At 35.1% G+C, this 24,663-nt stretch overlaps 1 protein-coding gene across 3 annotated transcripts in view; it reads left to right on the forward strand.

Annotated features, from left to right (window-relative positions):
* APLF (aprataxin and PNKP like factor) overlaps window positions 1–24,663 on the forward strand; it is a 79,667-nt gene that overhangs the window by 37,849 nt on the left and 17,155 nt on the right. For all 3 annotated transcript variants that reach the window (XM_008577836.1, XM_008577837.1, XM_008577838.1), the window contains 4 exons: window positions 40–172; window positions 6,348–6,532; window positions 11,786–12,141; window positions 16,791–16,916. In XM_008577836.1, coding sequence (XP_008576058.1) covers window positions 40–172; window positions 6,348–6,532; window positions 11,786–12,141; window positions 16,791–16,916 — 800 coding nt within the window. The remainder of the gene's footprint in view (window positions 1–39; window positions 173–6,347; window positions 6,533–11,785; window positions 12,142–16,790; window positions 16,917–24,663) is intronic.

A 24,663-nucleotide genomic window follows, 5' to 3' on the forward strand; every position in this document is an offset into this window, starting at 1 on the left:
TAATTAGTTTTAGTAATTAATATGTAGATGCATTTTTAGTCTTTCCTAGGTGAAGGTAGAGACTTCAGTACACAGCAGCCAAACCTTGCCCAGAGGAAAAGAATCCTTCCAGCTTGGATGTTAGCAGAAAATTTAAGTGATCAAAACCTTTCAGCATCAGTAATCAGTGGAGGTAGGTTTTTGTTCCTTCTAATGCTTACTTTCAAGAAAACACTAAGCAGAATTTAAAAGTTTTCAGAACAAAAACTATAAACTATCTCTGTAAAGATAGAGTAGTGGTTGTATAAATGCATAGCTTAAAACTTTTTAAAATGTGTACCTGAAGTCTAATTTAAAACATAAGCTATTACTTTATGCCACTTATCAAACACCATCAGTAATTATTTTTTTCATTAAACAGGTGTCATTATCTTATATGCTATTATTATGATGTAGATTTTCAAAAAACTCATTCCTGTCATGTGTAAGGATAAAAGACCAGAACAATAAGAACATTTAAAATTAATTCAGTTAAATAAAAAAAGTACCAGATGCACAATGTTATGTGCTGGGGGACTCAGTGAAGATGGGACCTCTTGTCCTGGTGCAGCTCACTCATGGTACATATCACAGTGATTTATGTCTTCTGCTGAGTGTTCCCATTATTTTAAGATTTTTTAAATGTTTACTAATTGTCTTATTTAGGCAGCATTTTATTTTGGGGGAAGTCATAGTAACTTACTCAGGCTAGTTTAATTAACTTGTGAGGTGATACAAATACAATTATAAGAAATATAATCAGGTCTTCTGGGAGATGGATGATTAGGCAGTACTTCTCTTCCTTTCTCTGGACACATGACCTCTCTTCTCCGTTTCTCTCTCTTTGCTGCAAAGGCTGGTAGTTTCTGTCCGTCTATGATTTTGCATGTGGTTTTGGCTATCCTCACTTCTGACATTGGCCCAAATTTCCCTCTCTTTCAGCCTTTGCTGTCTAACAGTTTACCTGGCTACTGTGTCTCAATTCCAAATTCTAGATAAGAGAATCTATTTGGCCCACTTTGAGTTAGGTCCCCTAGGTCCATGTTTACTAAGAGGGTCTGGTCAGGAAGGAAATGATGGGCATCTCTAACATACATATGCATTCGTAAAAGTTGTTCAAATACCATGTAAATAGTTTTAAAATCTTTTCAGTTCTGCTGTATAGTAGTTTTAAAAGTATTAGTCATAGGTCTAGAGATAGTGTTAGATACAAGTGGAACAAATAGAACTGTGGTATCAAAGTGCTTTTTAAAGGTTTTTCTACACAAAACTATAAAAACTGACTAAATAAGGAAATAAGAAACCTTCCCAAATTTAAACATTCTCTTTTTAATTTTATTTGTGAAAAATTTCAAAAATAAACTAAAAGGAACAGTACATATAATGAACTCCCCTGTACCCATTAAACAGCTCTAACAACAATATCCTGCCGTCCTTATTTATTTATTACTTTTTACAGTGAATACTCTGTTTCTGGCTTCTTTTTCTCATAAAATGTCTGAGATTCATTTGTGGTTTTGTACATATCAGTAGTTTATTTCTCTTTATTGCTGAATAGTATTCTGTTGTTGGAATATATCAGTTTTTTTATTCATTACCTTGTTGATGGTCACTTGGGTTGTTTCCAGTTTTTGCCTATTGTGAAAAAAGCTGCAATGACTATTTTTACACAAGTGCATTTGTAGTCACATGCTTTCATTTCTTGCGAATAAGGGAGCGATGAGTAGGTGTATGCTAACTTTCTAAGATACTTCCAAATTTTTTTCCAAAGTGGTTGTACCATTTATGTAGGCCCTAGAAATATATGAGGTATATCCACATTTTCACCAACATGTGGTGTTGCAGTCTTTCTTAATTTTAGCTGTTCCCATGGTGTGCAGTGGTACCTTACTGTGTATGTTTTAAAGTCTGAATTATTGAGATATATTTTACATACCCTTTTTAAGTGTGTAGAACTCTTGCATTTATTTAGGTCTTCAATTTTTCTCATCGATGTTGTAGTTTTCAATTACAAGTTGTACACATGTTTTGCTAAATTTACTTGAAGTATTTCATATTTTGATGCTATTCATAAGTGGTATTATTTTTTAAATTTCAATTTCTGATTGTTCATTGCTAGTATATAGAAATACTATTCATTTCTGGATATTGATGTTGTATTTTATGACTTTATTAAACTCATGTATTAGTTTTGGTAGCTTTTTTATAAATACTTTGGAATTTTCTGTGTAGACAATATTGTCTGTGAATAGAGACAGTTTTACTTTTTTCTTTCCAATGTATATGCCTTTTATTTATTTATTTTGCCCCCTTCTAATTGCCTTGTCTAGGGAATCTGGTCAAATGTTGAAAAGAATTGGTGATAGTGGACATTCTTGCCTTAGTTCTGATATTCAGGGAAAAGTAGCCTTTCTCCATTAAGTTTGAAATTACTTGTTGTTTTTTCATAAATTCCCTTCTCCAGATTGAAAAAGTTCCCTTCTGTTTCTGATTTCTCTGAGTTTTTATCTTGATAGTTGTTGAATGTTGTTAAATGCTTTTTATATATCTAATAAGATGATTATATGGTTTTTCTTCTTTATTTGGTTCATATGATGAGTTATGTCTATTGATTTTTAAATATTAAATCAACCTTGCCTTCCTGAATAAACTCATTTGACTATGATGTATTATCTCTCTCTCTCTCTTTTTTTTAATTTGTTAATGATTTTTCATCTGTGTTCTGGGTGATGTTGATCTATACTTTTCTTGTAGTGTCTTTGTCAGGTTTTGATATAAGGGTTATGCTGGTCTGTTAAAATGGGAAGTATTACTCTTTTATATATTTTCTGAAAATTTGTCTTAGTTCAGGATGCTATAACAGAATACTGTAGCCTAGGTGGCTTAAATAACAGATATTTATTTTCTGTACAGCAAATTTTTTATTTCAGTTATTGTACTTTACAGTTCTAGGATTCCTCTTTTTTTTTTTTTTATTAGTAGATTCTGTTTCTCTGATGGTATTCCCCATTTATTCAATCATTATATATTTTTTTTTCTATAAATTCTTCATTATGTTTATAAAAGCCTCATTAAAGTCTGTGTCTGTATGCAACTTTTCAGTCATCTCTGGTTTCGTTTCTATTGACGACTTGTTTTTGTTTTACATGGGTCACATTTTCCTGTGTGTTCTGTGTCCAGTGACTTTCTATTGGATATTGGATGTTATGAATGATATATTGCAGAGGCTCTTGATTTCGTTATATTCCTCTGAAGAAATACTGTTTTTTCTAATAGGCAATTAGTGTGGTTTCCTCTGTTGCAGACAGCAGCTTAGTCTCTACTTAGTTCTTCAGTTTTCACCTGCTGCTTTTTTTTCTGGGTTCCTGGGGTTTCCCCCATGCACGTGTAGTTTAGCAGTCACTCAAGGATTTGGTTGATTTTATATGTAGGTTTTGATTCTTGCCCCTTCTGAGGCTCCCTTCTTCAAGGATTTTATCCCTAACTTTCTGTCTGTTCTCCTAGCCTCAAGCTCTGTCTTTTGACTATTTAGACCAGTAAGCGTGCAGCACGTTCTGCCTCCTGTGAATTGGAGAATGCCCTCAGGAAAAAAGCCACAAATTCACATACCTCATAGGTTGTAATTAATTTTTCAAGGTTAGACCCTTACTCAGCTCTGCCTTTTTGGCACTCTCCAGTGCCTTCAAATAGTTGTTTTTTTAATATTTTATCCTGAATTTATAATGGTTTTATTTGGGATGATTAGTGTTCAATTAGGCTATTCTGCCATTTTACCTTGAATGTTATCTTTTATAAGTTAACAGCACAAATGAATACATATTCTAGTTAGAATGTTACTGTTCTTAGTGCTTATCATATTCTATATAGTGGCCATAGCAGTCTACTAAAGTTTTTGATCAAGATTAGGCTATTCTGCCATTTTACCTTGAATGTTATCTTTTATAAGTTAACAGCACAAATGAATACATATTCTAGTTAGAATGTTACTATTCTTAGTGCTTATCATATTCTATATAGTGGCCATAGCAGTCTACTAAAGTTTTTGATCAAGTACGTTATTTACAGAATATACTTTATTTAATGCTAGTTTGGATTATGGTAGGATTAGTGTTCTCATGGGAAAAGTAGGTTATATATTTTGCATTGAGGGTGATGTGATTTAATCTGGAGTATTTTCAAATCTAAGCCTTAGAGTTTCTTGGTAAGGGTTTTGTTCTAGTACAGTGGTTTTCAATGCCCCCCCCCCCACACCCATGCAATCATTTCAGTACATATCTCATTAAGTATGGTAATCCTCAATACAGACAGAAATGGGGAATGGTAAGGGTTAGTGGCAAGCAATTTCCTTCAGTAGAACAATTTCTCTGATAATAGAAAGAATAAATTTACTTGACCAAAAGTTGGACTAATGTGAACTGCCTTCCCACAAACAAGTTTTTTTTCAGAGTTGTTTTGTACTATAATTTTCTGTGCTACCACAGTTAGGTTGCTTGTGATAGTCCAAAATATATTTTGCTTCAAATTATAACCAGCTATTAACTTTCACTCAATAGATGTTCCACATAAAATATGAAGCACCTTTTTAGGCACTTTTCCTTGAAAATACAAATGAGAATTATTTGACATTGGTCTGGACAGGAATATTACATAGTACACAATGCACTGAAAATGCTAAAACTTGAAAATAAGATAGAAAAGTCTTTGGATTCAGGCATATCTTCATCTTATAAACTTGGAAGTACTTATAAGAGCAAGGTTAGGTTATTTAATTCCTTCAAAGACAGAAACATTTACAAGTATATGACAGTTTAGTACTTGAATCCTGCTAATTAAAAGTTAAGATAATTAGACATTTTCTTCTGTGTAGTATTTTTAAAAATTGTTTTGTTTGTTTAAGTAATAAATGACTGAGGTCAATAAACCAATGCAAGGGATTTTTAAAAATCAATTTCCAGGATGTATTTTAGGCTCATTTAGATATGAGTAACTTTCCTATGTCTTTTGCAGCTTTAGAACTATATTGCGGTAATTGATATTCACTTAGGTTATTTGAAACCAACTTAATATTTTGGAACCTCTATTTTAATTGTTAGGAACAGGTCAGATAGTGTTAACTGATATTAAATGACTTACCTAAGATCATGTAATAAATGCCAGAACTGTAATTGGGATGTAGCTCTGTCTGACTTCAAATCCCATATTGCTGCACAGCCACCTACATTTACTTCCTATATGTCCTGTTTTCATTTGTTCATCTTTTTTTGATATGCTCTTACATTCTCTTCTGAATCTTTTCTCATTTTAACTCTTGGTTTAATCCTTATATGTATGTGAATTTTTATAGTGATCAGACTGTCCTTTCTGTTTTTTAGACAATATAGTTCTAATTTATTTTATTTTCTATGCTCCAGGTACTAGCCGTTGGATGTTATCATGAGTTTTTCAGGTTTGGGCTAAAATATTTTCCATGTCCCTTAGTGATTGGGAAATGAATATATTTAGACAAAGGCTTTCAGAGCCTCCTCTCTCTTGATCTGGAGTTACCTTTGTTCCCTCAGCCTTCCAGGCCTCAGAACTAGTCATAAATCTTAAAACAAACACTCTTGGTAGATTATATCTTCATGGGTATCATACTACTCTGTAGAAATCTTCTTCCCCCATCTTCTAACCTTCCAACTTGGAGTCATAAGAAGTGGTACGTGCTGATGAAGATTGAAGTAGTCCCACACCATCTGATTTGCACTTAATTTTGTACTGTGAATATTTGCATTACGACATCTTGATGCAAATTATAAATATTGAGTTGACATTGTTTTAATTGGACTGTAGTACAAAATTGACTTAAATGTACTTAAAGCACTAGTTATTCTATTCACTTTGTTTCTGGCAACGTTGCTAAATCATCTAATTAATTCTAATAGTTTTTGAACCTCTTGTATTTTCTATCATCTTCTTATTTATCTTCTGTATCAGGTATTCTGCTAGATAGTTTACATATCTTACCTCATTACTTCTCCTAATAACTCTATGAGTTGTTATTATAATTCCCATTTTCCAAAGTTCACAGAAGTGAGGTGAAACACTTAAGGAATGGAACCCACATTGGCATGTTGGCCTGGCATACTCCAAAGCTGGAGCTCTTGGCCATCGTGCTGCTTAGTAGTTTTTGAGATTTGCAAATAAGTGTTTTTCAAGTTGACATTACTATAAATGGAACTTTACTTACTCTTTTTTCCTTTCCTTTGTTTGGTATGGATTATTGACATTTGAAGATACAGACGATAATTTTCTTCTTTTTCTTTATGTGTGTGTGTTTCTGTGTGTTTAAGATAATAATGTAACCCAGGGCAGTGGAACAGAAGGAATCTGCAAACATAAAACCCATGCAAACATAACACAGCAAGGAAGAAAGCGATTAATTTCATCAGGAAGTTCAGAAAATATATCAGCAGAACAAGATACAGAAAAAAAGTGCAAAAGCACTGATCAGAAAGAGCCTGTCATTTCATCCAAGGTGATTTTTAAAAAATTCATTATTCGATTGTTTCTTTTCTTTGTCCAATATTCTATCTAGGAATTAATTATATGCTGTATACAACAAAGAGAAAGAAAAACTGCTTTTCATTATTGAGGTTATGAAGATAAAAACTAGCCCTTTTTTTGGCTTACTGAAATTAATCTTTATTTTTTTGAAACTAATCTTTAATATAGTATTTGCATTGTAGGAAACAAAGTCATTAAATACAGAAATTGTCAGACTGGAAAAAAAAGTGGAGACCACTTGACTGGTCATACTTTGGCACCTTCCTTCTGAACACCTGGCTTCTTCTATGCCATTGGTCGTGCACAGACTGCATGTAATCACCTTTTTCTCGCTAAGTATGAAGAAAAAAAACAAAAGATGGGGTAGTTTTTAATAGTCTGTTGCAGGATCACTTCTGGGCTAACTTACAGCATTTATAGACCTCCTCTTTCTTTCAGTTTTTGTAATTTGCTAATATGGTTTGGTGGAATTATGCATTCTTTAACACTTGGTACTTAAAGAAGAAAATGAGGCCTATTTATTGGATGCATTTAAAAAGAGAGAGAAAGAAATGGCCCCAGGGTAGAAAGTTCAGACATTCTTCCTTTCTGGAGAGAGGTGGCTTAAGATGACAGTTGTCATGATCCTTGTAAGACCAGTGGCTGAACTCTCTGGGTCCCTGTCTTGTTAGTCGCAGGGAAAGCTAAAGAAATAGGATTGGTCTTAGAAGAGCTTGCACTGGAATGAGTGAAATGCCAGCAGCTATCCCAGAGGTCGGTCCTTTTATGTACTCCCCTCATGCCTCCCTCTTCTCCCAGAGAGAGGAACCAGCTTCTCACTGGAACCTCTCTTCCAGCTAGAGAAGTGGGTCAAGTCACTATAGACTCAACTCCTTTATTTACTTACAGAGTCGAGTTTAATAAATGAAAACAAAATGTTTTTTGGCTCACATATATTGGCCATAAAAACTTATTAAAATAAAACTTATTTTATGTAAACTTTGGGCTCTCATGTGCTCTACTCTGTAAACCCTGAACATATCTATTGATTTTCCCTTTTTTTCAAGAAGAGAAATTATTTTGTTCAGAAGAAAATCTATAGTATACGTTTTACTCTGTTTATTCCAACCCATAAACTTTGATAATCACAAGAAAAACTCTAAGATTGTAGAAAGAAACGGCAAACAGATCCAAGATATTCATAATATTTGTGAGGGTTTGATGACATCAAGGGAGTACTACAGCCAAGTCCCAGGAATGCCTGAGCTCTATTTGGCCAATTGCTCTTGCTTCTCTTAGGGCTTCTGAAGATTTACCACTCCTAGCACAGGAAAAACAAGGCTTCAGGTTTCATAAGTCTTTATGCAGAGCTGTATGGTTAAACTGTGCCAGAGAACATGATTTAGACTGAAGACCCAAGCAGGACCTTTCCAGACCCCACCCTCTATCCCTGCCTGGTTTCAGTATTAACACTGGTGAGCAGCTAGTCCTACAGAGATGGCTACAAAGCAGAGCAGGTGAAAGAGAAAGTTAAATGTGAGAGAAAACAGGAAGCTCGGCCCACCTATGTAATCTAGTGGCAAGAGGTTGCCTGAGATTCTGATTCATTTGGTCTGTGCATCAGTAGTATCTTAAATAAGCTCTCTCAATTTTAATGGGCCCTTGAAGTAGAGTGCTACTGACATACCATCATTCAACACCTCAGAAGACACTGAGGCCCAGGGTGTCAAACATAAGTCTTTTCATTTTGGGTACAGTGGATTTTTCTATCATAAATATTAGACTGTGTATAAGAGTTTTCTAACTCTGAAGTCGTCCACGTTTTTCATCAGTTCTTCTGTATTTTTCTACACTCCTTGCCAGTTTTGTAATTGTCTAATTTGGAAGTGAAAATGAGGGTGCTTGAATTGATTAACTTTAATGAAAAGGATGGTTCCATGGTTTGAATGTTTTTGTCCTCTCCAATAATAAGAAATAATAAATCATTGTCATATTAAGCCATTAACAAAATTTTACTCCAAAAATTCACCTTGAAACTGAATTCCAAGTACAATAGTATTGGGAGATGAGTCCTCATAGGAGGTGTCTAGGTTCTGAGGGCACCCTCATGAATGAATTAATGCTGCTATAAGAGAGCCACTCTCAAGCACCAAGGCCACTTTCTACCAGCTCTGTTTCACTTTTCCTAAAGTCTCTGATGTGTATTTTTACATTGTAGGGGATCTGGCTTTTCTATCATGAATCTCTAGCCTTCCACACTTAATCCTTCACATTTTCATCTCATCTAAGAAATAAGCAGTGTGGGAAGCTTAGGAAATATGGAGTTCACTGTTTTTCCCCTACTTCTTCCAAGTACAGAGCACCTTCCATCTTGCCAGTTCGGTGACTTGGTCTAGCTCATGGGCTTTGAAATTGGTACAGTACAAACTTATGTCTCAGCAAAGTTACAAATTACCGCATGTTTTGGGATCATTTATAAATAATTGAAAATAAATAATTGAAACCATGAATGTTAAATTCTTGAATGCCACAGGTCTACTGTATATCAATATTTTATGGAGTTCCATAAAGAGCATTATGAATTCTAGCTTTTGTGCCTCTTAAAATATATTTGAGATCCATAGTATTGATATCTGTGACTTTAACATTTCTTTCTCTTTCAGAGTAAATTAACATGTAAAACATACTCCTTGTGAGGATTTAAAAACTTTTTAAATAAAACAAATCCTTTATATTTTATGGAAGTAGAAGGAATTGAAATATGATGCTACACATTTCATTTCATATATTTCATTTTCTTTGTTTTTCATTTTTGAAATGACAAAATAATACATGCTTATGTCAAAAAATAGAATACTCAGAAGCATGTGAAGTAAAGACTGAAAACCCTGGTTTGCCTCATCACTTCAGTCCAGTTGCCTTACTAATATTTTGGTTTGTATTCTTCCAAAACTTTTCATTTTGATTTACACAAGTAAATACATACATAGATATTTAAGGAATTTAAAAATTTTTTTAAAAAGCTAAAAGGCATCACAGTACAGATATTCTTGTTTAGTTAAAGATAGATCTGTCATTATTTCAATATCTGCATAGTGTTTCATAGTAAGAATGTATTCTGATTTACTTAAACAGTTCCTTCATTGTGTTCCCTTTCTATAATAAATGTGACAGGATGTTGAGTGGTATTTTTCTCTGTTGTCCAAAAACTGCTGCTGAGACCCAAAGCTGGAGACTCAGTGCTAAGTATAAGTATACTATGTTTGAAAGGAGCCCCCAGCACTGAGAATGTGCCATTTCCCTGTGGGGCTTATTGAAGGGTAGGATAAGTGTTTACCATCCCATTTCTATGCCTTATACAAAGAGAGCTGAGAGGCCAGAAAGTTTTTAAGGTCTAGGGATGTGCAATGTTTGTGGGGAGCAGTTATTTCCTCCCTTTTTAAAATCAAGATAAGAGTAGTGCTCTTACTTGTGGAGTTTGGAAATGCCAACAGGAACAAGAGAGTGGCATTTTATTGGACATCCACTTAGCCACTAGATTTGCTGACCTACCCCATTGCTACCTGAACAGGGAAAAAAAAGAAAAAACTGGGGAGAGATGACCCAGTGGGGGACCGCCAAGTGCAGAGGTGGGTCAGGATTGCTCCATTCCCACACCAGAGTTTCAGTCACTGGCGTGTGCCAGTTAGCCTTGTAGTGAAGGGGGATGAGATTGGGGTATAGTGGAGCAGTTTGGAAGCAAAGAATGTATGTTTTGGAGGGATGTGACATGAATAGTACCAGCTGAGGGTCAACTACAAGAGGTAGCCAAATGATTGCTTTTCCCAGAGGTTATCTGTTACTGTATTAGAACCATGATAAGATTTAGGTTTGTTTTGCAAGTCAGGATAGCATTTTTTTTTTTCTTTGTCTTTTTCCGTGTCCGGCAACGGTTCGCAACCCTCAGTGTCACCCCCGTACCGGACCGGGACCGGCAACGGGATCGCAACCCTCGGTGTTGCCCCCGCGCCTCACTCAGCCAGTGAGCGGGAACCGGTCTGTATGTGGGATCCAAACCCTCGACGGGAGCGCCGCCGCGCTTCCCAAGCGGCGCACTAGCGCAGTGCGCCACCGGGCCGGCCCAGGATAGCATTTTAAAGTTACATGCTGTGCTTCTTAAAAAAAGAAAAAAAAAAAAAAACACTTAAGTAATTAGTTTAAAAGAAATCATGCTAATAATATTTTCCTAAGAAATTTGAGCTGTTGTATATTAAGTAATATCAAAATGAGCTTTTTCCAGATGGCAGCCCGCATACATGAGTCCTTGGTTATAAAATGGAGGTAAACATTCATGTGTGTCTGATATGTTATTACTACATCTTAGAAATGGTTACCAGGAGAACTGGGGTTTATCTGATCAACGTTTGTACTCCACAAAAATTACAAATAATTAAGAGGTCATTTTTAATGGGATGATATTAGGCTTACTCTTTGTGCTAGTGGGAAGTAAGAATTAAAAGGACTCTGCAGTTCAGATGAAAGCAAATGTCTTCTGTTATGTTTCATTTGTATTTTCTGGTTATTTTTCACTGAATGTTTGACGTAATTGTAAAGGATTGATACAACTGTAAATTTATTTTCTAATAACTGCAAATTGTTTTAAAGTTATTAAAGTAGAGACGTAGAAAATAGTTGTATTTTTACTAACTTTAAAATGTGACTCTTGGGCCGGCCCATAGCTCACTCGGGAGAGTGCAGTGCTGATAACACCAAGGCCACGGGTTCGGATCCCATATAGGGATGGCCGGTTAGCTCACTGGGTGAGCATGGTGCTGACAACACCAAGTCAAGGGTTAAGATCCCCTTACCGGTCATCTTTTTTTAAAAACAACAACAACAAAAAGAACATGCAAAGTAAATCAACTGCGAGAGAGCATTTTTTGGCCTATAGATTAGCAGAGCTGAAAAACAGTCTTAACACCTGGTGCTGGGAGGTATGGGGAAGTCAAGGTTCTCTTTTCCTCGCGGAAGTTCATATTGGTTCACTGTTTTTGGAGAACAACTTGATATTTATTTAATATGAAATGCAAGTCAAGGGTTAAGATCCCCTTACCGGTCATCTTTAAAAAAAAAAAAAATGTGACTCTTAAAGTTTTTTAAATTTATGTATTGCATGGATCTTGTAGTTTCACATTTTTATGCTTAAATTTGTTTCTTTTAAAAATTTGTTTGATTTATTTCTGACTTTTTCTGATTTATTTTATAGGAAATGCCACAATCGTTTTCTGCAATCACATTAAGTAACACAGAAATGGATAATATGAAGACTAATATATTGAAAAATAAAATCCCAGTAGATGAACTTGGTGAGGTTTCTGAGCATAAAATTGTCACTAAAGGAACACCACATAAAGAAGATGAGGCAGTGAGCTGTTCTGAAAGTTGTTCAAGTGCCCAAGGCAAGTCATTCTGCAGTGAGTTTCAAGGATCTCATCCTGAGTCTGCCTGTGATTTCTCTAATCCTGAAACTCTGCATGCAAAGGCACCTGATTCAGTTCCACAAGGTACTGAAGAAAACAAGATCAAGAGGTCATCCTGCATGTATGGGACAAACTGCTACAGGTAAAATGAAATTACAGGTAGCATGAAATTCCATTATCTCAACAGCATGCAGCTATGTAGATGTATGCCGTTAGTGTATTAAAAACCTACTAAAACCTATTGGTGGACCTAAAGGTTAGGAGCTTTATCGTGTGTCCACTGGTTTGCACTTTCCCAGTATGCATTCTAGCAAATCCTGTTAGAGGCTTTTAAGATACAATGGAGAATTAAATGTTTTATATGTAGGTATTCTGAGTAATGCAAAGATTTGAATACTGGGGAAGCCAGACTTGAAAGCTGAATCACTCAGACCTAAATACCTGCTTATTTCATGTCTTGTTAGATATCAGAGAGATGGCTTCATAAATAGTCATTGTATACAGTATAACTATGAAGATAATTTTAGGTCATGTTTAGGCATCTTATTATACTTGTGCATTTTCCTTTATATTTTTCTAATGGTGCTTTGAAACACCATAGTACCATCTGAAACAACTGAATATATATTTCTTGGATAGTTTGGTTGCTCCTTCATTTAATTATATTATACTATATTTTCTAATTTTATATTTTGTGAAATCAAATTATAATCCTTTAGTTTTAGGATATAGTTTCATCTATAAGTTTATAATAGCATGTTTATAATTACACAGCACTATGTCAGAAGTATTTCTTTGCCATTCCAACTTGTCAAAACAAATCTTACCAATGCATTCCAGTAGAATCTGTTGTCTTCTATGCAATAGTATATTTACATCACATATTCTGTTACTTTCACATTTGTATTATTTCTCTTTAAAGTGCATTGTCATTTTAGCAGTAGATAACCATATTTTTCAATTCCAGCAGTTCTTATTTATGCACTTATATACAATTTTGTCTATTTGCAATGGCCTTAATTCCATATATGGAACAAAATGTAAATACTTACAGAAGTATATAAATATTCTATTACTTTGGATTTTGAAAAATCCTGTTTGGTATTGGTATGAGTTTGCTAGTGCTGTTATAGCAAAATGCCACAGACTGGGTCGCTTATACAATAGAAATTTGTTTTCTCACAGTTTTGAAGGCTGGAAATCCAAGATCAAGGTGTGGGCAAGTTTGGTTTCTCCTGAGACCTCCCATCTTGGCTTGCAGATGGCTGCTTTCTTGCCTTATCCTCACATGGCCTTTTCTCAGTATGCATATCTCCCTGGATCTGTTCCTCATCTTATAAGAACACCAGTCATTTTGGATTAGGGTCCTACCCTTATGACTTCATTTAACCTTAATTATTTCTGTAAAGGCCCTTTGTCCAAATACAGTCACATTGGGGATTAGGGCTTCAACATATGAATTATGGGGGAGGTGGGAGAAGGTACACAATTCAGTCTATAACAGTATTCAACACTGTCATTTGTCTTTGTAAAAGGTGATTGAATACTTTATCAAGATTATAAGGAATTCATTCATATTTGATAATAATACATGTTCATTTTAATCAGTCTTAGCTTATAGTTATTTTAATTTTTCACTAATTTTGATATACATAATTAATGTCTGAGAAATATTTAACACTGAAACCTTGAAAATAAGGTATATATTTGTAACAAAGGGGAGAAAATAATATATATTGAGTTCTTGTTATATATGTACATCTTAAAACTCACTTAAATATAGCTTTTCTCCAGCTTCAGTGCTACTACTTGAGTTCATACCATTGTCTCTCTCTGGGAAAAGTGTATAGTCTCCTAAATCTCCGTACTTTCCTCGAAACTTACATTTCTCATTGTTGCCAAGTAATCTGGCTAAGAAAATAAAACGATGAAAAAGAAGAAGAAAGAAAAAATCTGACAGCATTACTCTCCTTTACAGAATCTTTCAGTGGCTAAAGTACAGGTTCCTTAGCACAATCTGGAAAGCCCTGAACTCCTGTAATTCTATGGGTCAGCTATGCTTTATGCCCTTTGGACTTATTGTTCTCTTTGTCTTGCTCTTGCCTTGCTTAAGAACTTTACTCACATTCATCTCCTTTCTGAGTCTTATTCTGAGATGCCTATTCTCCTTTAAATTGCTCATCCCCTATTCTATGCAACTTTTTATTTATCTTCATACTGTTTCTGATATTTGATATTAGATTTAATATTTATTACCTAATATTGACTTCTAATTACATATTTATATGTTCTGTCTTAGTAGAATATTATCCCTCAAGGATAGTCTTCTTCAATCCCTTGAGTCATGCTATTGACTCCTGAATTCAATTTTAGATATAGATATTTACCACTTACATCCATAGGCACTTTATATTCAACATTTCTAAAGCAGTTGTATCTCATTTCAATACTTTGTTAAACAAAATAACAAAAAAATAGCATTTAACTTTGTGGGAACTATTACTCACAAAAAAGTCTTTTTGCAGATTTTTCTCTTTGGGGATCATATAGATTTTCTGATTTATAGCAACTGTTCCATTAGTAAACTATTTTTTAAAAGGCATAACTTGAATTATCTCTTATTAGCATATATGAATGTATACCTTAGTCATAACTTGTAGCTCTTATCTTTATAAGATTATATAAATTATTTAAGAATTAATAGTATATAACAGAGTTTTTATCTCTAGTAAAGGTGAAATATCTTGTTGAAGACCAATCCTCCCACTGAAAACAACTAGGAAAGCTGAACACTAACATTTGAAAACATCAAATGTAGCAGTACTTTTAGGCTTCTTTTCCCCTTGTAGCTTTTGCCAAATATTTAGTGTTTCAGGCTGAGGGCTAAGAGGTCAAGCAGAATTTTGAGCAGTCTCGTGTTGGTTGGACAAGAAGAAAGGAGTTCAGCGTTTGCCAAGCAGGAGGGGCTCTGTCTGGAAGTACAGAGGTCCAGGAGAGAAGATATGAGCATAAATGTAAATGAATATTGACTACATAAAGCAATAATACTTTTTATGGTGTGCAAAATATATATGAAATTAAAATATATGAAAATGGCACAAAAATGATTGCTGATTAAAGCAAGTAAAAGTGTTTAAAGCCTTGAAATATCTGGGAAATTATAAGATTACTACTTTGTATCTGATTCTAATAAGTTAAAGAAGCATTTTCTAATCCCTGGGTAACCATCAAAAGAGTAATTATGTAATTAACAAGCTAATGTAAATGGAATAACTTTTAAAATATGATTTTTTAAAAAGGCAAGGAAGGAAGAAAAAGAAACATAGAACATGTTGGATAATTGGAAAAAAAACAGTATGGTAAGATGGTAGAGTTAAACCCAGGTGTATCAATGGTTACATTATATTTAAAGAGATCAAATACTCCCAGTTAATAGACAAATATTGTTACAATGAAAAGAAAAAAAAATCCTCAATCTGCTTATAAGACTAATACCTTAAATATAAGGACATATAAAGGTTGAAATTTTAAAGATGGAGAAAAGTAAACCATAAAAACTATAACCAAAGAAGATCTTATGTGTGCATGCTATTATCAAAGTAGAATTTAAGGCAAGAAGCATTACTAGAGATAAAGAAGGGCTATTCATTATGATAAAACAATCATTGATGTGAAAGTTCTAAATTTGTATGCACCTAACAGTGCAGCCTGAAAACATACAAAGCAAGAATTAGAAAGAGAAGTAAATCTACAATTATAACAGGAGATTTTAATATATCCTTTCTATAAAGTCATAGGCCAATTAGATAAAAAAATTAGTAAGGCTAGAGAAGATTTGGAAAAAACAAACAAATTTGACTTAATTCTGGTATTTAGTATACTGCACTGAACTGATAAAAGTATTCTTTTAAAGTGCCTTTGGAACATTTCCCAAAATAAACCTTACCTCAGGCCATTAAAAAGAAATCTCAAATAATTTTAAAGAATTGAAATCATGCAAAAATGAAAGTATTTCTGAGCACTGTGTAATTGAGCTGAAAATCAGTAGTCAAAGTAGACTGAGGAAATCCCTGAATGCTTGGAAATGATGAGGTTTGCTTCTATATAACCCATGAATGAAAAGAAACCACAATGACATTAGAAAATATGTTAACTAAATTATGCTGAAAATGTGACATATCAAAATTTGTATAATGCACCCAAAGCTGGCTTAGAGGAAAATTTATAGCTTTAAATGCATATGTGAGAAAAAAAGAAAGACTGATAATTAGTGATCTAAGCTTCCACCTTATGTGTGGAATTAGAAAAGGAACAGCAAATTAAACCGAAAGAAAGAAAGAAAATAATAAAGGTAGAGAAGAAAGTTATGAAAATAAAAAAAGGCATAAAATAGAAAAATAAAGACGCCAAAAGCTGCTTCTTTGAAAAAACTTATAGTGTTAATCATCCCCAGAAAGATTAAAAAAGAAGAGTGGGAAGAGTCTTTAAAAGTTATATATGCTTATGATATTTATATTATATACTTATTATATACATGTTTCCTATATAAAAAAATGTTTACAAATTGTCCATTGGTATTCATGACCTATCACATTGACACCAGAAATTTATTATGTTACCATGAGAGTCCTGTACTGACTAGATGTCATCAACTTTATGTCAGCAACATAGCTTGCTGGTTCATTTTCTGAAATAATCAGATGTGTGTTGCTTGGTTTCCTGTTATATTCACTAAAAACTACAATATTCTGTTAATTATTTTTTCTGAGAGTATATTTGTCACCCTCACAGGAAGAATCCTGTCCATTTTCAACACTTCAGCCACCCTGGTGATAGTGATTACGGAGGTGTGCAAGTCATGGATCAAGATAAGACTGATGAGCGGCCTGAATGTCCCTATGGAGCATCTTGTTACAGGTATGTAAAACAAAATGTTTGGCTATACTCTCTTTCTCCCTAATCTCTATTATTTATCCAGGAGAAAATGCCGACAGCTTCTCATCTCAAGCCTTTAACTCTTAGTTTTTAAACTTCTGAAAATTACAGGTTTTCATTTGGTTAATAGGTAGGGTTATGATTTTTTTCAGATAATTCTAAATTGTGTTGAGTTAGTAATCTTATAAATGCCTGAAATTTTTCCTCATTTCTAACTTTTTTTTTTTTTGGCAGCCAGTGGGTAAGGGGATCTGAACCCTTGACCTTGGTGTTATCAGCACCATGCTCTATCCAAGTGAGCTAACTGTCCAGCCCTTATTTCTAACTTTAAAAAATGCAAATCAGGTCATTTAAATGCTGTTTTGCTACCCCAGCATGCACTCTATTCAGACTCCTAGGTGTGACCTGTAAGTCTATTTGGGATCTTATCTCTGCCTTCTTCTGCTTCCTAAACTCTTACTGTTCCACCATTCTTGCCAACACATAAAATTCAATCTTAAAAGAAGAATAAAAGACCCCCTCCTGTCTGCTTCCACAGCACCTTGTCCTCGTTTGTGTCATGCACAGAGTAGAAGTTTTGAAGTTATGTGTGTTTACGGGAAGTCGCCCCCTCCAGGAAGCAAGTATCTTGACAACAATGACTTTTTTCCTTGTATCTTGCAACTTGTTTGATGAATGAATGAATTTGAAATGAACCAAACTACCAAAGAAGGAAGTAATGATTCCTGCCTTAGAGAGCTATAATTCCAGACGAGCATCTTTCTTAGATAATTTTGAAAACAGATTACTGAACCTGGTGGCTTCTTTGAATTTTTGATATTTGTGATTGAGGTTTTCAGTGAGAAGGCAATATAGCTTGAGACTGGAAAGAAAAATCAAAAGGCTTACTTAAACCTTATCATTTGAGAAGAGAGTGTTCCATTCCAGCAATACATCTTGCAGATAATAAGAAAACTTTACTATCAAACTTGAAAATTTAGAAGAAAGGAACAAACTCCTAGAAAAGGACAACTTTAAGAAATAGATATAAGATAAAGTAGAAAATGCAATGATTCTGTAATATTAATACATAATTAAAAGCCTTTCACTGAAGAAATTATAGATCCTTTTGGCTTTAATGGCAAGTTCCAACAAATATTTAAAGAAGAAACACTCAATTTTTACACAAACTATTCCAAAGAAAGTAAAAGAGGATGTATTTCCCAACTCATTTTATGAAGCCAGCATAACCTTGATACCAAAACCCAGCAAGAATAATACAAGAATGAAAAATTACAGAACAAGCTTACTTTTGAACTTAGTTGGAAGTATCCCAAAGAAAAAAGAACTAAGTGAATCAAGCAATACATAAAAAGGAAAATATAATTTGACCAAATGGAGTTTATCCAAGGAATGTACATTTTGTTTAATATTAAAAAAGAAAATGTAATTTACCATGTCATCAGAATAAGTAGAAAGGCCATATAGTCATCCCAATAGATGATTGAAAAAAAGAAATGACAAAAACCAGTATTTACTTATAATAAAAATTCATTACAAAATAGGAGTAGATGAAAATGAAAAATAGAACTACCATGTGATCCAGCAATCCCATTGCTAGGTATTTATCCAAAGGAAAGGCAACTGGCATACTGAAGAGATATCTATACCACCATGTTTATTGCAGCACTATTCGTAATAGCCAAGATATGGAATCAACCTAGGTGTACATTGACAGATGAATAGATAAAGAAAATGTGATATATATACACAATGAAATTCTATTCAGCCATGAAAAAGGATGAAATACTGTCATTTGCAGTGACATGGGTGAGTCTGGAAGACATTATGTTAAGTGTAATTAGGCACAGAAAGATAAATAACACACGTTCTCACTCATATGTTGGAGCTAAAAATAAAATTAGTTGGACTTTTAGAAGTAGAGAATAGAATGATGATTACTAGAGTCTGAAAAGGGGAGGAAAGGAGGGGAGATAGGGAGAGGTTGGTTAATGAGCACAAAATTATAGCTAGATAGGAAAAATAAGTTTTAGTGTTATACAGTAGCGCTAAACATCTATAATTAACAGTAATTTAGTGTATGTTCTCAAATGCCTAGAAGAGAGGAGATAGAATGTTTTCATCACAAAGAAATGACAAAATTTTACAATGATGAATATGCTAATTACCCAGATTTGACCATCACACATTTTATACATGTACTGAAATATAACTCTGTACCCCAAGCAGAGAACTTAATTTATAACACCGTCCTCTAACCAACTGAGCTAACTGGCCAGCCTAGGGAATTTGCTTTCTGAAATTAGAAATGAGACAAGAATGACTGTTATTAGTACTTCTGTTCATTGTACTGGGGATTCAAGGCAAAAAGAGGAAAATAGATAAGGATTGGACAGGAAGAAATAAAACTTTGTGTTCACTGATGGTTTATTGTATATGTAGGAAATACAAAATAGACTACTGATGAATCATAAATATTAGTAAGTACTTGGCACGGTTGTTGGGTACAAAAATCAATATACAGAATCAATTGTATTTCTATATTAAACACCAACCAGTTATAAATATCTTTAAAGAAATTATTTTCTAAGAACATCAACAAGTATCAAGTTCCTAGAAATAAATATAATAAAAGGTGTGAAAATCTCTATGTAGAAAACTGTAAAAAATTTTTTTTTTTTTTTCTTGACCGGCTACAGATCGCAACCCTCAGTGTCGCGCCCGTACCGGACCGGGACCGGCAACGGGATCGCAACCCTCGGTGTTGCTCCCGCACCTCGCTCAGCCAGTGAGCGGCCGGTCTGTATGTGGGATCCGAACCCTCGGTGGGAGCGCCACCGCGCTTCCCAAGCAGCGCACTGTAGCAGTGCGCCACCGGGCCAGCCCATAAAACTGTAAAATTTTGATAAGAAAATATCTTAAAGTAAACCCAAGAAATCATAAAGACAAAAATGTTCATGATTGAAAGATTCTATATTGTTAAAATGCCAATTTTCCCCAAGTTGGTTTATATGAAAATTAACTCAAAATTATAGTAGTTTTTGTATAGAAATGAATAATGTAATTCTAAAATTTATATGTATTTGCAAAGGATGAAAAATAGCCACAACTGTCTTAAATAATGAAGAACAGGTAGCAGAACTTGTTATACTTTATAGTAATGTAAGCTATGTGGCTAAAAGATAAAGTAGCAAGACCAGAATGTAATAGAGCCCAGAAACAGATCTATTCATACCTTTACATATACAGGTGACATACTTACGAGAAAGGGCATTGCAGGCATTGAGAAAAATGAATTTTTCCAACTAATTATACTGGAATAATTGGCTGTCCATCTGGAGAGAAATTCACCTTTGTCTCCCCAGTGAAACCTAGCATGGTGCCCAAGTCCCTAAGATGGAACCAGGCTTTTGTGATTCTCTTTAGCTTTTCCTCTAAGAACTGGAACAAAACAAGGATGCCCACTCTCACCAATTTTATTTAGCATAATACTACTGGAAGCACTAGCCAGAACAATTAGGCAAGAGAAAGAAATAAAGGGCATCCAAATTGAAAAGGAGGAAGTCAAATTGTTCCTTTTTGCAGATGACATGATTTTATATACAAAGAAGCCTAAAGACTACCAAAAAACTCCTAGACCTGATAAATAAATTCAGTAAAGTTCCAGGATATGAAGTCAACATATAAAAATTAGTAGCATTTCTATACACCAACAATGAATTAGCAGAAAAAGAAAGCAATCCCATTTGCAATAGCAACAACAACAAAAAATACCTAGGAATAAATTTAACCAAGGAGGTGAAAAACCTCTACAATGAAAAATATAAAACAATACAGATTAAAGAAATTAAAGACTCACAGAAAATGGGAAGACATCCCATGTTCATGGGTTAGAAGAATCAATATTGTCAAAATGACCATACTACCCAAAGTGATCTACAGATTCAATGCAATCCCTGTCAAACTATCAATGGCATACTTCACAGGAATAGAAAAAACAAAAGTTTATATGGAACAATGAAAGACTGAATAGCCAGAGCAATCCTGAGCAAAAAGAACTCCCTGACTGGAGATAGCATTGCTGGATTGGTTTTCAGGCTGGGTGTATGGGTGAGTAGTGTGTCAGGCATTCTGGAACTAGTTTGCCAGTGGCAGGGTCACTCTGACTGGGGGCGGGTCTGCCGGGGCACATTGGCCAAACTGCTTCTCACTTGAACATGTATGTGTGTGATGACTGAAACACTCAGGTTGGTCTACTAGGGTCGTGACAGCTGGGCTGTTTCTCTCAGTCAGGGGCATCGACACACTTTGGCTCAGCTAGCTGGGTGTGGGTTGGCCAGCAGCCAGTTCACTGTGCCATTTCTTGGGGCTGGTGTAGAGTTGTGCTTGCCTTGGCAGCTCAGCAGTTGTGGAGTGGGTCTGCCAAGGGCGGAGCTGTTGAGCCACTTTTTGGGCTGTGGGTGAGGCTGCTGTTACTCTTTTGAAATTAATGCTCCTTAGGCTATTTTTAAGATATTTATCTTTTAAGTTTTCAACAGTTTAACTAACATGTACCTAGTTATGTTTTCCTTTGTATTCATCTTATTTGGGGTTCACTGAGCTTTTTTGCAAGTTGATGTCTTTCATTAGTTTGAGGAGATTGCTTGGCTATTATCTCATCAGATATTATTTCTGCTGCATTCTATCTTTTCTGTCCTTCTTGTACTCCAACTAAACATATATTGAACCTTTCGACCATGCCCCACATGTCCCTTCTGCACTGATTTGTTCTTTTAATCCTTTTTTTCTTTTGTCTGTCCATCCATTCACTATAAGTCTGTGTGAGTCTTTATAGATGAGGTGAGTTTCTTGTAGGCAGCATATAGTTATGTCTCTTTTTTTAAATCCAGTTAGCCAGTCTATGTCTTTTGAGTGGTTAATTCTATCCATTTACATTTAGGGCTGTTATTGAAAGGTATTGTCTTATTTCTGACATTTCATTGATTTTTGTTTGGATGTTCCAAATATCTTTTGTTTCTTTCTCTTTTACTGTTTGTTTTCAGCGTGCATTGGTTTTTTTTGAGGTAGTTAGATACAGTTTCTTTCTCTTTCTCATTTATATCCAGATGCAGGACTCCCTTGAGGATTTCTTGTAGGGCTGGTCATGTGGTGGTAACCTCCCACAGTTTTTGTTTGTCTGGGAAATATACTATTTCTCCTTCATTTTTAAAGGATAACCTTGCTGGGTATAGTATTCTTGGCTGGCAGTTATTTTCTTTTAGTACTTGAATATATCATTGCATTCTCTTCTGTCCTGTATGGTTTCTGCTGAGAAATCTGCTTTTAGTCTGATGGAGACTCCATTATAGGTGACTTGACACTTTTCTGTTACTGATTTTAAGATTACTGATCTTTGAGTTTTGCCAGTTTGATTATAATGTGTCTCGGAGAGGACCCCATTGGATTAAATCTGTTTGGGGATCTTTGAGCCTCTTGGATCTGAAAGTCCATATCTCTCCCAATACCTTGGAAGTTTTCTGGTATTATTTCATTGAGTAGGTTTTTAATGCCTTTTCCTTTCTCCTCCCTTTCCAGAACACCCATGATTCAGATGTTTGTGTGCTTAAGGTTGTCTGATAACTCTTATAGATTTAGCTCTTTTTTTTTTTGGCCCCATGGGTTATTTTGAAAAGACAGTCTTCAAGATTAGAAATTCTTTCTTTTTCTTGCTCTAGCTTGCTGGTTAAACTTTCAGTTGTGTTTTTTATTTTGTTGAAAGAATCCTTCAGTTCCAAGAGTTCTGGTACTTTTATTTATTTATTTTTTTTAAGGTATCTGTCCTTTTGTTAATTTCCTGGTGGTTTGTCTCATTTAACTGTGTTTTCTGAGTTTTCATGTATCTCATCATTTTCTTAAGATTATTGTTCAGAATTCCTTTTTAGTCATTTAAAGGGTTTCCTGCTGTTTGGGGTCTGGTACTTGAGAATTATTGTATTCCTTTGGTGATGTCATATTTTCTTGTTTTTTTGGTTTTTTGGGGGGTTTATTTTTTGTATTTTTAGTATGCTTAAGTTGATGTCTGGTCATCTGGTAGAGCAGTTGCTTCTTCCATTACTGTGGAGTGGCTTTTGAGGAGAGAGACTCCCTCCTATAGGTGTGTTTCATATTGACCATGGGTAGGGTATTTTGGTTTTGGTTTGGGGTAGATGCTGTAGTGTAGTCTCCTTGTGGTTACTTCAGCCGTATTCAATGTTGCAGTTGCATGTGAGTGCCTCCCTGGCCTAGGCACTGTGGCACTTAGTTGTTCTTTGCTGAAGTGAGTGACACTGTGTTGGGTTTTCAAGGACATCAGTGAGATCTCAAGTTCTTGGGAGAAGCGCCTAGTTGCCCTGTCACTCCTTGGCTGAGGTGGGTGACTGTGAGCAGACTGTGGGCTCCCTGGCTAGTGTCTCGTGACTCTGAAAAGTGTACTAGGGTACACTGAAGCTCCTCAGCTAGAATAGGTGATCCTGTGCTGGATTTCTCTTTCCTTTTTCCTCTAGGCAGGGGTTCCTTCTTCCTCTAGGCAGGGGTTCCTTCTGGGTCCTTGCTTCTCCTGGCTGGAGGATGGGTTCGTGGTGGTTGGGAATTTTCATCCATACTGTATTTGGCTATACTGGGTTTCTGCCCTCACCAACACCTCCACACATGTCCCTCCCTGGGTCAAGGCAGTTGTGTGGGCTGTGCAAGTAGTTCCCAACCCCAGGTGTAGGACTGCGGTGGCAGTGTAATTCCCACTGTGTGTTGGGCCACTGTGTCATGGGGCTGTACTCACCTCCCTCTGGTGGCTACACTTGTGACCCTCCCTGTCAATGCAATATGGATGACTGCAGCTATTGTGGCAACGGCAGCTATGGCACATTTCTTGATGGGAGACTAGTTATGTGTTTGTACAGATCCTTTTCCTCTAGTTGGTCTTTGTCTTGAAACACTACATGAATGGGAGATTTCTTGCTGCCTTTTTGAAATTTCAGACCCAGACATGCAGCCTCTCGCATCTCCCAGGAACATAGCAAATATTTCTTGGGAAAAATCTTTGTGTTTGGTTCTTCTCTAGTTTCTAAACTGTCTTGAAACCCTGTAAGAGCCCGAAAAGCTCTACTAGTTTCTCTTTCTTTAAGTAGAGTTCCTCTGCTTGGTTCAATCTTACCCTTAACTCACACCAAGAATTGGCAAATGCCTTTAAGGAAGAAAATAGCCAGGAATTGTCAATTCTTGTAGGAAAGACTTTTTCATCTCTGGGATTTTAGATAATCTAAAATTCTCATTGCTCCCTCACTTCTGTCATACAAGTAATTTTTACAATTTATCAGGTTTTTTTCTAGTTGTTAAGAGTAGTGGTTTACCACAATATCTTCCATCTTTCCCAGAAGGAAAATTCAAATGTGCTTATTCTTTTTTTTTTAAATAGTTTTATTTTTTCATTGTACATGTTTATGGGGTGGTTTGTTGTTACAATACATGCATATATCGTATAATGATCCAGTTGGAATAGCTAACATATCTATCACATAAACACTTGGCATTTCTTTGTGGTTATAATATTCAAAATCCTCTTTTCTGGCTATCTTGAAATATACAGTACAATATTATCAGCTATTGTCACCCTAGAGCACTAGAACTTATTCTTCTTATCTAACTATAACTTTATAACTGTACCAGTCTACCAACCTTTCCCCAGCACCTCTCCCCGCTCCTTTTCCCTGCCTCT

Source organism: Galeopterus variegatus, unplaced genomic scaffold, assembly GCF_000696425.1.
Source record: "Galeopterus variegatus unplaced genomic scaffold, G_variegatus-3.0.2 Scaffold1586, whole genome shotgun sequence".
In the NCBI taxonomy this organism is placed as follows: Eukaryota; Metazoa; Chordata; class Mammalia; order Dermoptera; family Cynocephalidae; genus Galeopterus; species Galeopterus variegatus.